This window comes from Neolamprologus brichardi, chromosome 12 (genome assembly GCF_056152115.1).
Source record: "Neolamprologus brichardi isolate AB-2024 chromosome 12, ASM5615211v1, whole genome shotgun sequence".
Taxonomy (NCBI): domain Eukaryota; kingdom Metazoa; phylum Chordata; class Actinopteri; order Cichliformes; family Cichlidae; genus Neolamprologus; species Neolamprologus brichardi.
In genome coordinates this window covers 25918769-25934815 of record NC_142115.1, presented here as the reverse complement: position 1 = coordinate 25934815, position 16047 = coordinate 25918769, and the positions used below count along the sequence as shown (strand labels likewise).

Sequence of the window (16047 nt, the reverse complement as noted above, 5' to 3'; positions counted from 1 at the left end):
GTAGATGCCTGACATCTTCACAAATTTCTGTTATGATATAAATAGGGATCATGAAGAAAATACATATTTTGCCATCTTGAAAGAAGCATGTGATATCAATGTTCTTCTACTTATATACTGTTTTGCAGAACATGGAGTGAGAGCTGACATACCCTGGACAGGCCAGCAGTTAGTCACAGACTAACACATAGAGGCACATATTCACAGCTATAGCCCATTTAAAATCACCAGTTAACCTAAAGTCTATGTCTTTGGATTGTGGAATGAAGACAGAGAAGGAGAACTCCACAAAGAAAGGCCCCAGTTGGTCTGGTGGATTCAAACCCACGACCTTTTTAACGTGCTAATCATTGCACCATAACCCAACATTAGCAGACAAAAAAAACTGCATATAATTCTTAATTATATGTAGGGCGATCGTGGCTCAAGAGTTGGGAGTTTGCCTTGTAATCGGACAGTCTCGGTCGTTGTGTCCTTGGGCAAGACACTTCACCTACCGCCTACTACTGGTGGCGCGATATGGCAGCCTCGCTTCTGTCAGTCTGCCCCAGGGCAGCTGTGGCTACAACACAGCTTGTAGGTTGACTGGATGTGTATAGCGCTTTGGGGTCCCCAGGGGACTAGTAAAAGCGCTATACAAATACAGGCCATTTACCATTTAATTCGACCTTTAAAAATCTAATGTGGACTGGAAAAAGAAATCGATATCATTAAATCTTCTTCTTCTTTAACAACCTAAAGATGCAGCGTTAAAGTGCTAGAAGTTACATTTTAATGTGTTAATAGTAATCTAAGGAAGTTCATTTGTATCTCACAGGTTATTACCTCTTGTTTGCAAAGATATTAAAATGTCTTTATTTTTTCTGGGGTTTGACATTAATGCCTTCTTTTGAGTCAGGTGACCGGTATAACAAAGGAAAAGTAAAGGGAGACAGCAGAGAAATAAAATGCATAAAATTAAGTTAAGTAAACATTAGCGCCTCATGGTGGCCAAAGGAAGAACATGCCTCAGTTGAAAGCAATGGTGCTCTCAGCTTGCAGCTGTATTGCAGCTGCGAGATTGAGTGCAAGTGAAAAAGTAAACACTACTGCCCCCTCATGGAAAATGAAGCAAATACAAGAGAACTGGGATGTTTTTCTTTAGAGATTTGACATTTCAAGGTAAGATTCTACTATCCTGCATGAGTAAGATTGGTAAGTGAGCATATGACATCAAAGGCCAACACTATACTATAGGTATCCATAGCTCCAACTAACCTAAGTGTCTTAAATTCACTAGATAATTACTTTAGATACTTACTTAATTATTTACTACCTGTACACACATCTACACATGGTGATTAAATTAACTTATTGCCTATTTGTCGGTCACAGCAGGCATTTAAGACAAAGACGCAACCAGTCGTGATAAGGATGTGGTGAATTTATTTAGTGGAGCTTCACCTGCCACAACAACTCTGAAAAAATCAAATTGCTTTCAGATACACAGAGTGGCCACTCTTTGGAGTTTTGAATTCTCTCTGTATGATTTGTGCCTCCAATCCTCTAGAGGAAGCACTGGGGCTCTTTTTCTAAACATCTGTACCTTTAAGGAGAAGCATGAGCAAGAAAACATAATGTTTTTGACCATTATGTGAAAATACAGAAAAACAGCTCATCGGTGAGACTTCTAAGCTAAGAAAATTAAGATGAAATTCATATACATGCACATGCAGACTGCTGGTGGAGTTTGTCAAAACCAAACAAAGGAATGTTCTTTTTTAACTCCACACATAAAAAGCAAATGTCAGCCTAAATGATTCTGTGGCAACTTTTGTGCTAATGTGCAAACAAGCATAATCCAAAACTAGAAGAATTTCAGGCAGGTTCATTCTATTATTCTGATAATATTATACTAATAAGTCTGCAGTTACTTCATTCAGGATGTAACAGAAATCTGGGGATTTATTACCTTATACTGGATATTTGTTAGTTCATGAATGACCAGCATTAATGAATTGTTTTTGGATTCTATATGGAGTTTAGTTAATATTTTTTTAGCATTATCTTCCATCGTCAGTTTGTAGAAAGCACAGGAAGCACGGGACGACTGGCCATCCTACCTATCAGGAAAAATATCTTAATCACAAACTCTACTGCTGTGGTTTCAGTAAAACTATTTTATGTCTAATATACATTAGCAATTTTCACCTCTCCTGGTTGTCTCCTGGGTAGAGTACAAGGCAAAAGAAACAACTTAAGGTATTCACGTGAGATAGATAGGGTATAAAAGTGCTACTAGTTGGTCTCACTGGGTTAGTGTTATTGTTATTTTTCATGAAGTCTTGCTCTTCGTCCATCTTCTTCCTCTTATCCAATTAGGTATTGCAGGGGGGCTGGTGCCTATCCCATCTGGCATATGGCAAGAGGTAGGGTACACCCTGGACAAGTCACCAACATAGAGAGACTGACATCCATTCACACTCACATTCACATTTAGAGACGCCACTTAACCTAACCCTGTCCTCCTGACAAGGAAAAAAAGGATCTTCCCATTGAACTTGTGTGTGTGTGTGTGTGTGTGTGTGTGTGTGTGTGTGTGTGTGTGTGTGTGTGTGTGTGTGTGTGTGTGTGTGTGTGTGTGTGTGTGTGTGTGTGAGTGATTTCCTGCCTCTTTGGAGCTCAAAGAGGCCACTCAAATGCATGAGATATCAACGGAAATCCAAGAATGTCCTCTATTTAGTAGATCAGAACATATTAAGGTAACTCAAATAATTCAAAAGATATTGGCCAAAAACAAATGTCCATTACAGAGGACATAAATGAATGAGCTGGTTCTCAGGAGGCTGTGTTTAGACTTTGGGAGAAAGTCAGAGAACTCAAACAAACATGGGAAGAAAAAAGGCCCACACAGCAAGACCCCAGGCTGGATTCGAACCTAGGGCCACATCACCAAGGTGCACCAAGTCCTGCTGTATGTCTGTAAATTACAAAAGTGAAAAGATGTAGCCCAGGGCAATTATTTTAGCTGTATGTTTTATTTTAGATGACTCTTATCTAAAATCTGTGGTTCTATTTTGTTCTAGGCACATTTTCCACAATAAACATTACTGCTTTTGATTTACAGCTCACTGCTCTGTTTCTTCACAATCTAATACACAATTCTAAAATAGTGACTGGCTGGAGATCATAGAGAAGGAAAAGCTGGAGAATCAGATATTTGATTCAGACACTGGTAGATACCAAAACAGAGCAAAAAGAAGCAGACAGAGACAAACCTGCGAATGAAGGATCCTTTTGTTCTGCATCATCGGGCTACTTATATATGTAACATAAATATATGGGGAAAGATGTGTCAGTGTTGAGTATATTGCATTGCCCAAAAAAATCACGTGTCCTTTGTTTCATATGTGTTATGATTATGAAGATTAAGCTGACATTTACCATCCATCCATCCATCCATCCGAGGAACTGTCCAGCATATAATACCTCTATAGGTTTTTCCCGGGGGAGAGCACTGGATGAGTGCCAAAAGGGGGCGTTTGTATCGTGCAGCCGGAGGGGCGGGACCAAAGGTGGGTGTGTGTCTCTCAGCTGATGCGCGTATCAACCGACCGACTCCATCATCAGCATCCGACGCTGACAGCGGTCGAAGACAGCATCCTTAATATTACCGAGCCACGGCATCAGCGCGGAATAATTCAGAGCCCGACCGACCAGGACTGACGTCTCTGTCTTTTAACATTATTGTTTGTTGGGGCTGCCATCTTACAAAACCGCCAAGCTGCAAAATAGTGAGTAGCCTTTGATGATGGACCGCCAGGATGCTACAATCGGTAAATCAAAGCCACTGCATGATACGTCGTCAATGTCAATGACGATCTGCATTTTAATCTCGATTCATTTTTCCCAGCCAGCGAGGGTCGTGCGCTTGTGTTTTGGCACAGGCCTAGCAAGTAATTGTTTGGGAGCGCAGTCGATTCAGGGCTTGATGCGGATGCTGCTAAAGCCGCCCTTGCCGCCCAGGGATGCAGAGAAAACGGAGAGAGGGAGTCGTGAGGGGAGGGGAATGAGGCAGAGCAGCAGACAGATAGGCAGTGTATTTTACTACTACTACTATTCACCCAAGTGGAAGTAAACCTCTAGTAAATGGCCTGAGAAAGGGAAGTGCATTGCTTACTCTATCTATCGATCGATCGATCTACTGTATGATTTTGGTTGGTGTAAAAATATCCTGAATCCTATTTTGCGATTCAGAGTAGTGGGTGGCTGCAGATTATACACATATAAACATAGCTTATATAGGCCATATCAAGGCTTCTGTGTTCTTATCCTTCTCTACAGAGTATATGCTCCTCAGAGTTCCCTGTTTATTTGGCAAACCAAGCTAAAAAATGAATGCACTCTGTTATATCAGTTTTGTGATATATTCTGCTTTCTTAGATTCAGTTTTAGATGTTGGTTCGGTTTTGTGGCTGGTTTTGTTTTCAGGGTTGTTGAATTGTATTTTTGGCCTGTACTAGACAAAATAAGTAAACTGCTAACAGGCCACAAAGAGATTCAAGTGGCACTCACCCATGGTCCCAGGTTGGACTCAGATGGTAATGTTGTTATGTTTAGCATTAGGGTTTCCACTGAGAGATGTGTGTAACATGTAGTCTTCTTTCACCGAAAGGCACTCATAAAATGAATAGAAACCACAATCATTGCAGTGCAGTTCAGGTCACTTCAAATAACATATTTCATATATGTGCTTTTCTTAAAGCTGTTTTAGAGACATGTCAATTCCACTTTATGGTAATTTCATTATAGTTTGTGTTGCTGCTGAATTGTACACCATCGCCCTTCTTTTATTGTAGAAAAAGTAGAAACTCTATCTACATAGCCAGAAGCAGATACACCTGCTGGGAGGCTGTGAGAGAAACATGAGCTGTGGATCCTTGTTGAGTCTTAGAAACCAGCCAGAATACCAGTAAACTGTCTGAGTGTGACTATTTGGTTGAACGCACATTTGTTTATGCATGTTTTCCATGGAAATAAACACAACTGACTGTGACTACAGTAAATGGGAAGGGTATTTACAGGCCTCTCTGATAGACTGGACTCCTAATTGCATAACATGCAAAAAAGAAAAAAAAAACACATTTACCTTGGAGTATTTAAGATGTATTATCAGTGGATGATTGCAAATAAATTTGCTGTTAATCAAATATTCAACAGCCTGAGCTGTTGCACTGTTTGCCCAGTGGATAAACCAGGCTTAAGTATAGTAATGTAGGTCCGCAGAAGTAAAAACTACATCTTCTACAATGATGCAAAGTTATTCCAGAGCTGATATCCAACTGCTTTAACTGGGTGTACCTAATAAACTGGCCACATTAACAGGAATACACTTTGTGCAAAGTTTACACAGTCCTGCAATAAGAACATTTTTTGCAGCAGTTTTGATGTTGAGATTCCAAAATAAAGATGTTGGAGATAAGTTGACAAAGCTCCGTGGTATTTTTTTGGTCACTGGTGATATTTGTGTTGGTTTGTGCCACACTACAGATGTTCTCAATGTTCTCAACAGGTCCTTTTCCTGTTTACATGCTCCAAAATGTACTGAGCATAACATCATTAGCTTTATACCCAATGACTTCCATATAAGCCCAGTTTGGATGCTGTGATTTTTCTCAGATGCCCACTATAGAAAATAACCTTCTATATAATGCACTGGTTACCATCTATACGTGTGATTAGTGTTTACAGTATTTCTACACAGCTCCACCCTAAACCCACTCTATCTGGATTTCTGTGATTCCTGGTGTTTGATTTCTATCACAGTTGCTTAGAAAGAGGTCTGACAGGAAAGTATAATAGACCACAAACATCATCACATGTACATGTCAAGTTCTTTTATAGTTTTTTTTAATGGGTTAAGTGAGATGTTGTTTTATGTTGCAATATTGTTCCATTATTTTTATACATTGTGTAGGAGTTATGTCTGAGGAGGAAGCAAAGGGAAAAAATCAGGGAATGAAACTACATCTATCTGATGCAAAGCAAACAAAAAAGAATAATTGTGAGCTTTCCTCAAAAAAACAGGCTGTGATTGTTGCAGGGCTGGTTTTTTTGCACTGTATTCCTGGATTTGTGACCATAGAAAAAGGGAAAACAAACAAGCTAACAAAACAAACTAACAATAGACACATACTCTCATCCTCCAGCTCAGTGATGCTAATGGACACTAAATCTGCATAGTCCGTGTTTTGTGTTGGACTGGTATAAGTGACCTGTTCACACTATATCTCATAACTTATGAACATAAACAAAAAAGTCTGAAATTAGTTTGAGAATTTTCACTTTTACTTAGAACATGTTTACAGAGATTAGTGTTGTGATTTCATCATCAAGCTGGAGAAAGTCTTATTTTTATGTTTTTTTTCCCCTCACTATGCACACAGTTGTCCAGACTTATCTATCTGACCCTTTTCATTTTTATCATGGTGGGAGGACCACGCTGCCCCTGTATGTGGGCTGGAATCTCTTCTGCAGTTGTTATTGTATAACTAGTCATTATGCAATTACAATATTGTATAACTCCTTTCGTTTTTCTGTGTTCCTCTAGTGTGTGTGCCCCCACTACCTGCATTAGGTTGTGATGACCCACACTACTTCCAAATGTATCTGTGACCCTCCCCAATCCTGACTCCTAACCTCTAATCCTGACCTTTGACCCCCACTATGGGCAGTGTTGGCAGTGGGGTGGCAGGAGAGCAGGAGTTTGCCATGAAGTCTGTGGGCACGAGGACCACCCTGCCCCGAGCACCTCCTCTCTCTCGCCGTTGCCCTGCTGATCGCAGCTGCAGCGCAGAGCGGCTGCCACGCCCCCCAGCGACAATATCAGACGGGACGGCCTCTAGCGATGAACGAGGGAGTGTTAGTATCGGGACTGGGACCTGTACCGGGACTGACCGGCCCACCGAAACAGCCTCCTCCACCAACACTGAATGCACCATGACAGCCCCGTCCAACAACAACCAGTTGGACTGTGGCAACGGAGCGGGCAGGAGGGAGTGGGAGAGGCAGCGTGAGAGGGGGAGAGACAGGGACCGGGACCGAGACTGGGACCGGGAGAGGTTAGAGAGGGAACGAGAGAGGGAGAGGAACCGGGAGAGGGAGCGGGAAAGAGTGGAGAGGGAGAGGCTGGAACGTGAGAGGGAACGTGAGAGGGAGCGAGCCAGAGAGAGGGAACGAGAGAGGATTGAAAGGGAGAAGATAGAAAGGGAGAGAGAGCGCGAGAGAGAGAGGGAGCGGGAGCGAGAAAGAGAGAGGCTGGAGAACGAGAGGATGGAAAGAGAGCGAGAGAGGGAAATGCAGGCTGCAGGTTTAGATGTTTGTGGGAACATTGTGGGTCGAGGGGCAAGTGAGAAGAGCAGTGTTGGGATGAGCCAACACCAGCACAGAGAGATGGCAGCCGTCAGAGCCGACAGCGAGAACAATCCAGCCAGCCATAACCACAACCCTCCAAACCACAACCCGCCCAAGATCATGCCTGTGTCAGGAAAACTTGAACAGGTACTTCACACACAGCAGGTCAGCACCTTCAGAGAGGGATTCAAAACAAATCTATTGGGTTACAAGTATGTTTTAACTCAAACTACTCAAAAACATTTTTTTTGAGATTTTTTCTCATTATTTTATTAAGAAACAGTGTAGACAGTGTGTAAACAGTTCATCTTTTCTATGTTGTTTTCCAAAATCTTCAGAATAAAGCACCATCTTTCCACAAACTGTTTCTTTGCTGAGGTTTTTGTGGAGAGCTACTAACACAAAGCAATTTTTTTTTTTTTAAAAGATGGCAACTTTATTTGGATGTCAAAGATTATTGAAGCTGTATATTAACGTTCACAAGCAATAACTTTTAAAAAGCATGAGCTCTGTAAAATGATCTCGTGTTTTTCGTGAGATCTGCTTAGGCTGCTGCCCCCATGACCTGGTCCCGGATAAGCGGAAGATGATGGATGGATGGAGTTCTGTAAAAACAGATAGTTATAGTAACCATCAAAAACATATACTTGAGGAATATAATGCATGCAATGTGGAAAATGAGTATTAGTAGGAAGAAATAAATTCAAAAACTCTTGTTTTAAGTGGTTTTAAATACATAATACTTTAATAATATCAGGTGCAGCATTCAAATACATAATATCATCATTTTATTGCTGAAATTTGTACTTTTGTCTGTAAACTGTAGCTCATATGGCTCACATTTTTTTGACTGTCATTCTTCTGTCCCTCTTCTTGTCTTTCACAGGCAATGCAGAACAACTCAGGCCTTGTGCGTCCTTCTGCATTCAAGCCAGTGGTGCCCAAGAGCTTCCACTCCATGCAGAATCTGGTAGGCCAGGCAGGAGGGGCTGGAAATGAGGGAAAGCATGAGGGAAGGAGTGAAGGGTTCAGCGAGGGCAGAGTAGGCAGGAGAGGCAGGGATGGAGGAGGAGGTGAGTCAGGAGAGGTCCCAGAAGCCCTGCTCCTTGATCAGGACAGCCCAGTGAGGGTTAGCAGAAGTGATGGAGGGGGAACTGGTAATGAAGTGGTTCAGGGAGGCATGTCCGATTCAGGGAGAAACTCCCTGACCAGTCTGCCCACCTACACGGGCTCAGGGTCTGGTTGTGGACCCCCAGCAGTCCTGGGGCCTCTCAGTGCTTCTACCAGCCACATCAACAGATTGGGCATGGTTGGAGCCGCTGCAGGCCTAGAGAAGCTGGAGAAGCCTGGCTACCAGGTGCAGCCATCATCCATGCTTGCTTTGTCTAAGACTAAATGGGCCCTGCTCTTATCATATTTGATGTACCGTGATGTGTTTCTCACCTTCAGAATGGGATCAGCGCCTCAGACAGCGGCCGGTCCTCCTCAGGAAAGAGCTCTTCGTCCTATCAGAGGCTGAGCCACCTGAGTGACGCTCCAGCACCTCTACGCCCCTCTCCCTCCTCGGATGACATCATCCAGGACCTCGAGGATCGCTTGTGGGAGAAAGAGCAAGAGGTCAGACCCCGCTCAAAAATATCTGACACATGTTAGCATTTAAAGGGCCATCTCACCTCAGACATGAGTTCATGAGACATGAGTTTGTTTTGATTTACATTCTCAGATTTCTTTTCCAAAATAGCTACCACACCAGTACATTTGAGATTAATGAGTTTCAATTTTTGTACGCAGAACTTAAAAACATAGAGAAAAAACGTGAGATCATTCCTTTGCTTTAATCAAATGTGACTTAGGTTGGCCCATTGTATTTGGATGAAACTAAACTGTATCACTCCCAAACTGTTAATAATAATTATTATTCTTATTTACCCTATAAATAATGTGATATAATTGATGCAACAATGTGAACACGGCCACATAGGTGAAAATTGTAATGATTAAGATTTGGATTTTCTTTAAACATCTGAGAATTAAATCCGTCACATTTTACAAATACTACATTCCTCACACATAAAGTTTACTGCCTTCCTACAGTCTGATAGAGTTTCCACTTCCATATGCTGCTTTCCTTTCATCAGGTGCAGCATATGCGCAGAAACCTGGACCAAAGTGAGGCAGCGATCATTCAGGTGTTTGAGGAGAAGCAACGTGTCTGGGAGCGACAGATGGATGAGCTGAGACAAAACTATGCCTCACGTCTGCAGCAGGTGACTTCATTGCAAACGTTCATGCAAAATAATGTTAAGGTGCATTTGCACTTGGTTTTCTTTACTCCAAACAAAAATGATGGAAAGTTTATTAAAGAAATTCAAAGTTAGTTAAATTAGTCCAATTTAGAGTTTATAATATTTTATTTTTAAATCAATGTAAGTTTTTATGACATGTATATCTCTGTCAGATTAGTAAGACTACAGAAATTGCATTATATGAAAATGTATTAGGATAGGTTCAAGTGACGGTTGTAAAAGAATTTCTATTACAGTTTAAAAACTTTTAGAAAAGCTACATGTGAAGTAGATGTAAGCTTTTAAATGGTTAATCTGGCACTCAAGAAATAAGAAAATATGGCTAAAATCCAGTATATTATAAAAAACATTTAAACACTATACATGTTCTAAACTTTCACACCTTAATGTATCAGCGTATGTTATTAACTTGTCTAATCATACACTGGGTCTTCCAAGTATATATTTGTTCAAAGCTTGCATTTTCATCTGCAGGTTACCCGTCGTGCTCAGCGTTCCCAGACTGCCCTGCAGGCCCAGATAACCCGTCTGTCCCAGGACAAAAGGAGGCTCCAGGAGGAGATGGCGGCTCTGTTGGCCCAGAGAGAGGAGCTGGAGAGAAAATGTTTGGATTACAGGAAGGAGCAGGCTGACATCTTGCCTCGTCTAGAGGAGACCAAATGGGAGGTGAGATGCGAGGAGATGTCGAGATGTTGGGATTGATGAGCACTCAGAATATGTGCATGTGTGTGGGAAATTAACTTTGCTGTGTAATTTTAAAAGTGGTCAAACAGGTTGTGATTCTTTATTTAAAAAATAAGACTTTTTTCTGAAGGAAAAGCATATGTTGACGCCTTGTGTTTGATTTTAAAAGAGGGATTATTGCTTATTCTGTGAAAATCTACTTAAGTGATCTACATAGACTATTGACTTATCAAATTATTATTTTTAAAACTACTGGGTGAGGTGATAAGAAAGAAAACTGTTGCCAAATATGTTCAAAGTATGAAGGTCACAAATATTTTGTCCCCAGACTGAAATGAAAAATGGTTCAACCTGTTGCAAAAGAACCAAGGAAACCTTCATATAATAGTAACTGAGCACCAAGATAAATGCATATCGCAGCCTGAATACAACATTTTTATCAGTGAAAGTTTACCAAAAGGCATTTTGACCAGTCTCAATAATTTAAAAGGAATACCTTTTGGACAGCTAAGACAAATTAAGGTCCTTGGATTAAGTCACATTAGCTGTAAAAGTCCCCACTATGCTGATTTATAAGTTGTGTGATGAGGCTTCATCAAACAGTGCTGCTCTCCTGAGACCTGGTATGAGTCTTGATCTTGATCTTTATGGAAAACAGTGTAAAGTTACAGTTTGGGGAAAGTCAAACCATCACATGGAACGCCCATTAAGTGCCACAGAAAGCATTTGATTGGACAGTTAATCTCAAAAGGGTGCAGTACACTCTGTTAGGTTAAAGGTTTCAGTATTTTTGGCGATGCTATTTTGCAATGCAAGTGCTGATGCAGAGGTGTTTTAAGTTCTGTTTATATTTGTTTGTCGGTTAGCAAGACTACATCAAAAACCAAATGTCATTAAAGTTAGAAAATTGGACCACAGCACTTTCTTGTATTAGTTAAAATAAATGTTTACACAGAAAATCAAATGCAGGACGTCTTTTTCTTTTTTTTTATTGAAGTTTTGCATGTATGCAATCTGTCTGTATGAAATGAGATAGGGAGCACATTTACAAAATACCTCTCACTGTCTAACCTTCCTGTGGCAGGTGTGCCAGAAAGCAGGAGAGATCTCCTTGCTGAAGCAGCAGCTGAGGGAAAGTCAGGCTGAAGTGACCCAGCGAGCTGGAGAGATGGTGGCCCTGAGAGGCCAGCTAAAGGAGCTCAATGCCCAGCTGAGGGAACGGGAGGAGGTCATGCTGGGTCTGAAGGACTCCTACAGCAGCAAGAGTGTGGAGCTGGAGAAGTGTGAGGGAGAGCTGAGGAGGACTCTGTCTGAGGTAGGTTTTCAGTCACACCTGAGGACTAAACAATGAGGATTACAAATAACAGAAAGCAAAATCTAATATAAATACTTTATATTAGATTAGATTAGATGAAACTTTATTAATCCCTCGGGTGGGTTCCTCCAGGAAATTCAGTTTCCAGTAGCACAGCACCGACAGAAGTTGCATGTTACAGATACAATAAGGGGAATGAGAGTAAGGATATAAGCATAAATATACCATATATACATATATAAATACAGAATATATAATATGGATAAATAGGATTGCACATTTGAGTGAATATATTGCACAGTGATTATTGCAAATGGTGAATGGCCAGTATTTGTATAGCGCTTTACTTAGTCCCTACGGACCCCAAAGTACTTTACACTACATTCAGTCATCCACCCATTCACACACACATTCACACACTGGTGATGGCAAGCTACAATGGCATCAAGTCGAATATAAGAAAAAAATATTGCAAATATTGCACAGTGTAAAAAAACACTACAGCTCAGATGTTCCTGCCCTCCCTCTCCCCTCCAGTGAGGAGTTAAACAGTCTGATAGCGTGTGTGACAAAGTTTTGACAAAGAGTTTTTAAGTCTGTTGCTTTTTGACTTCGGGAGAAGCAACCTGTCGCTGAATAGGCTCCTCTCCTCTTTACGACCGTGTGCAGAGGATGCCCAGCATTGTCCATAATGTCCAGCAGTTTCTTTAATGTCCTTTTCTCTGCCATTGTCACCAGAGTATATAAATATATAAATCAATCATTCATTAATATATTACATAAAAAATAAAAGTAGCTGATTAAACTGAATTGGCCTCATAAAATATGCCTTAGCTTCCCCTGTATAAAAAATTCAGCACAGTCATATTTAATATATTAATTGCAATATGTTCGTAAGGGTTTGTATTTGAATTAATGAGTCCAGCACTGGTTTAGTGTACCTGCTGAAGCTCTGAATCAACAGATACCAAACAGCACAGATGGATATTCAGAATAGTTTCTTTTTTAATTTTATTCACATAAATATAATCAAGATTCAAGATTACTGAATCAAGATTCACTTAATCTCAGACAAGATCTCAAACTACCGATGAAAGTTAGTCTATGTGGCTAAATATATTTACAAGATGAATTTAAGTGTTCATTTTCATTAATATGTATTGCATTCTCTATATAGATATAAACATATATATAAACAATAAGCAAAATGTCATAATTACAGGCCTAAAGATCATTATCCAGGCCTTTGATAACATACTTCACATTCTTTACATTTACTGCCATCATTATGTGATGCCAGCATGCGCTTTCTATGTTACTGTAAAATAATAATAAAACATTATCTCATGACCCATGGCCCACTTGTTTGGTGCAGGTTGAAAATTAAGACAATCGAAACTATCGAAGCCCAGATTTTGCATTTGGTGGAGACAGCTGGCTGCTTCAGGGTCCACAAAAAGTGCAACACAGTGCCGCTCGCACTCCGAAGCAGTCGGGAAATAATTTACAACAAGTGAGATTGCCGGATTGGGATGTTTACCACCAAATCTAGATTGTTGTGTGTTTAATCCTCAAAATCCTTTGGAGGGATTTCAAAAACTTGGCAAGGAGACTAGGACAAATTGGGGATTGGGCAACATTATATATAACAGCTGCAACATTTTTTTTCCTTTTGTGCTGAATGAGCTCGTAATCAGCTTACACACATAGAGTAAAATGTCTGTGTACCTTGGTTAATTTTTAGTTAAGGAGGCGTGTTTACATTCTTTTGAAATGAAACACATGTGTCCTATGCTAAAGCACACATAGATTGAGTTCAAATAAGGTTTCCTATAATAGCTGTTACCTTTTCTTTTCTGCAGGTGACCATCCTTAGAGAGAAGCTGGGTGTATTTGAAGCAGAGGTGCTAAGTTTAAAACGGGCTCTGAGTGAAGTGAGCAGAGGGGCAGAAGTTGTTGTGAGCCCTAACTTAGCTGCTGCAGGGCTGCTGCCTCCATGGGGAGGTGTCCACTGTCCACGAAACCCAAATGAGCCCTCAACAAACTCCCTCACCCCCACGTCTGACACCCTGCTAAGCCTTCAGAGTGATGAAGCCAAAGCCCAAAGGCAGGAAGCTCAGAGACAAGAGAGGCAACAGCGCGAAGAAGCTCAGTGGCGTGACGTGCAGCAACGGCAAGACGCGCACGTTCCGCAGGACCTTCAGATGCGTCAGGATGCCCAAATCCGACCAGAGGCCCAACTCCGCCAGGAGGCACAGCTGCGCCAAGAGGCTCACCTGCGTCATGAAGCCCAGATCCGTCAAGAGGTCCAACTAAGGCAAGAAGCGCAGCTGCGTCAAGAAGCGCAGCTCCGTCAGGAGGCCCAACTTCGCCATGAGGCTCAAATGCGTCAAGAGGCCCAGCTACGTCACGAGTCCCAACTCTGCCAGGATGGTCATCAGCCACAGAGGGTCCAGGAGGGTCACTGGGATGAAGCGGGGGAGCTGCGTAGGCAGCTAGAGCAGTTGCAGGCTGCATTACGGCTGGAGCGACAGCAACGGGAACGTCAGGCCCTCAACTTTGACCAGGAGCGCCACACCTGGCAGGACGAGAAGGAGCGGGTTTTGAAATACCAGGCACAGCTGCAGCTCAGCTACGTGGAAACACTGCAGAAGAACCAGGCCTTGGAAAAACGTATGAGCCAGCTGGGAGCTAAACAAACCACAACCACCACCACCACCACTGTTACCACTATCACCACTACTTCCCCCACCTCCTCTAATTCTCCACCTCCACCGCCACCAGCTCTCTCACCTTTGTCTCCTCAGCCTCTGCCATCTCTCTCTGGCCCTATCGCCCTCACCCTCTCTCCACCTTGTGAAGACCAAAAGGGCCCTCCTTCCCTCCACCAGCTTGCGCCTCCCTGGGCAGGACCCTCACGCCTGGAAAGGATCGAGTCAACTGAGATATAGAGACACCTCCATGGAGGAAATTCTCCATTTCGCACCATTCACAGTGAACAAGACCTCTCACACAAAGCCACTTCAGCATACAGTAGAAAAACAATTCAGTCTACAATAGAATAAACCAGTACAGTCTGACATACTTTTCAAAGCAACCACAGACACAAAGCAGCAACAGGAGCCGACTGTTAAAATGCAACAAGAACAAAGTCATCTGAACAGGATCTTAACAACACGAATCATTATCAATGATATTTTCAAGCTCCTAAGCAGCCTTTCTATCACTGGTTGCTAATTGCAGCATCCAACATAATCAGTGTTCATGGAAAGTGTGCCACGCTAACGGATGGCAGCAAAACAAAATATTAAATGACGGTGTTTAGATTACAGCGCTAAAACACGAGTCATTTAATGCCAATGCTAGAAAAGGACCAAGACAATCAGGGATATTGTCAGAAACGATCAACAGGAATATAATGTGGTATTTATTCATTGTAAGTCTGTGTCACTGGTTATGTAAAAGTAGAATTAGTGGTCAGAGTGTGTGATGTTAACATTTTTGGCCAGAGAGCGCCTTACTCCAGTCTTTCCAGCATGTGTATGCTGGGAACAGTTAGTGGTGGGGGGGGGGGGGGGGGGGGGGGAATCAAGTGTGATGATTTCAGCGCTTTAATCGCGACCTTAATTATCAGCAAACCAGTCAAACAGAAGTGTGGCTGGACTATTTAATTTGTAATCCCAGCAGTTAGTAACGTCAGCGGTCTCGCAGACTGATTCAGTTTATTTCGAGTCATTTCATGCACAGGGTCCAACACACGTGGCCCATTTAAACACATTATTAAGACCAACAGAGTTTATATTTTCTACAAATTGAATTTAAATAGATATGTTTAGCAGATAATCAGCCCCAAAATGCAGGCAGAACAGGTTTCAGGACACAGGAGAACGCGGTTCACCTTCGCTCCAGTATTCCTGCGGTGACTAACAATGAACACCAGGGGTCACTGGAGAGCTTTCACCGCTCCGCTAGCAGATGATGTGAATGGAAGCACACAATTTGAATTTGGTTATTATGATAATTGTGTCATTCACAGCCAAGACATCTGTCAAAGCAGTACTTATCCCCAAAGTTAAAAATTTTATAGAATGTATGATAATCTAGAAAGAAATACTTATAATAGTTATAGATTGTACATTTTTGTGTACGAGAGAAAGCGAGAGCGTGTGCGAGCGAGTGCGTGCGTGCATGTGTGTAAACATATGAAAGGCTTCAGCTTATGAGATTGAGGATAGAGGGACTAGTGGCAATAGAGCAAGTGAAGATATAATATAAGCAAAGGGGGATTTTCTCTACAGTAACATGTACATCAAAGCTTGTGAGACTTACATTTCAAACTGAGGGGGTTTG

General features: G+C 41.8%; 1 protein-coding gene across 5 annotated transcripts; it reads left to right on the top strand.

The window, feature by feature from the left end:
* The first annotated feature begins 3585 nt into the window (after positions 1 to 3585).
* lzts3b (leucine zipper, putative tumor suppressor family member 3b) lies at positions 3586 to 15271 on the top strand. 5 transcript variants are annotated; one of them, XM_087849223.1, is made up of 8 exons: positions 3586 to 3773; positions 6714 to 7539; positions 8279 to 8749; positions 8842 to 9009; positions 9531 to 9659; positions 10173 to 10364; positions 11467 to 11697; positions 13560 to 15271. In XM_087849223.1, exons 2-8 carry the CDS (start codon positions 6751 to 6753, stop codon positions 14646 to 14648), a joined length of 3069 nt encoding a protein of 1022 aa, XP_087705349.1. In that variant the 5' UTR covers positions 3586 to 3773; positions 6714 to 6750; the 3' UTR covers positions 14649 to 15271. The 5 variants fall into 5 exon arrangements, with proteins under 5 accessions (XP_087705349.1, XP_087705348.1, XP_006790142.3 ...); XM_087849222.1 differs by having other exon boundaries at positions 6590 to 7539; XM_006790079.3 differs by having other exon boundaries at positions 3586 to 3815.
* Positions 15272 to 16047: the final 776 nt, after the last annotated feature.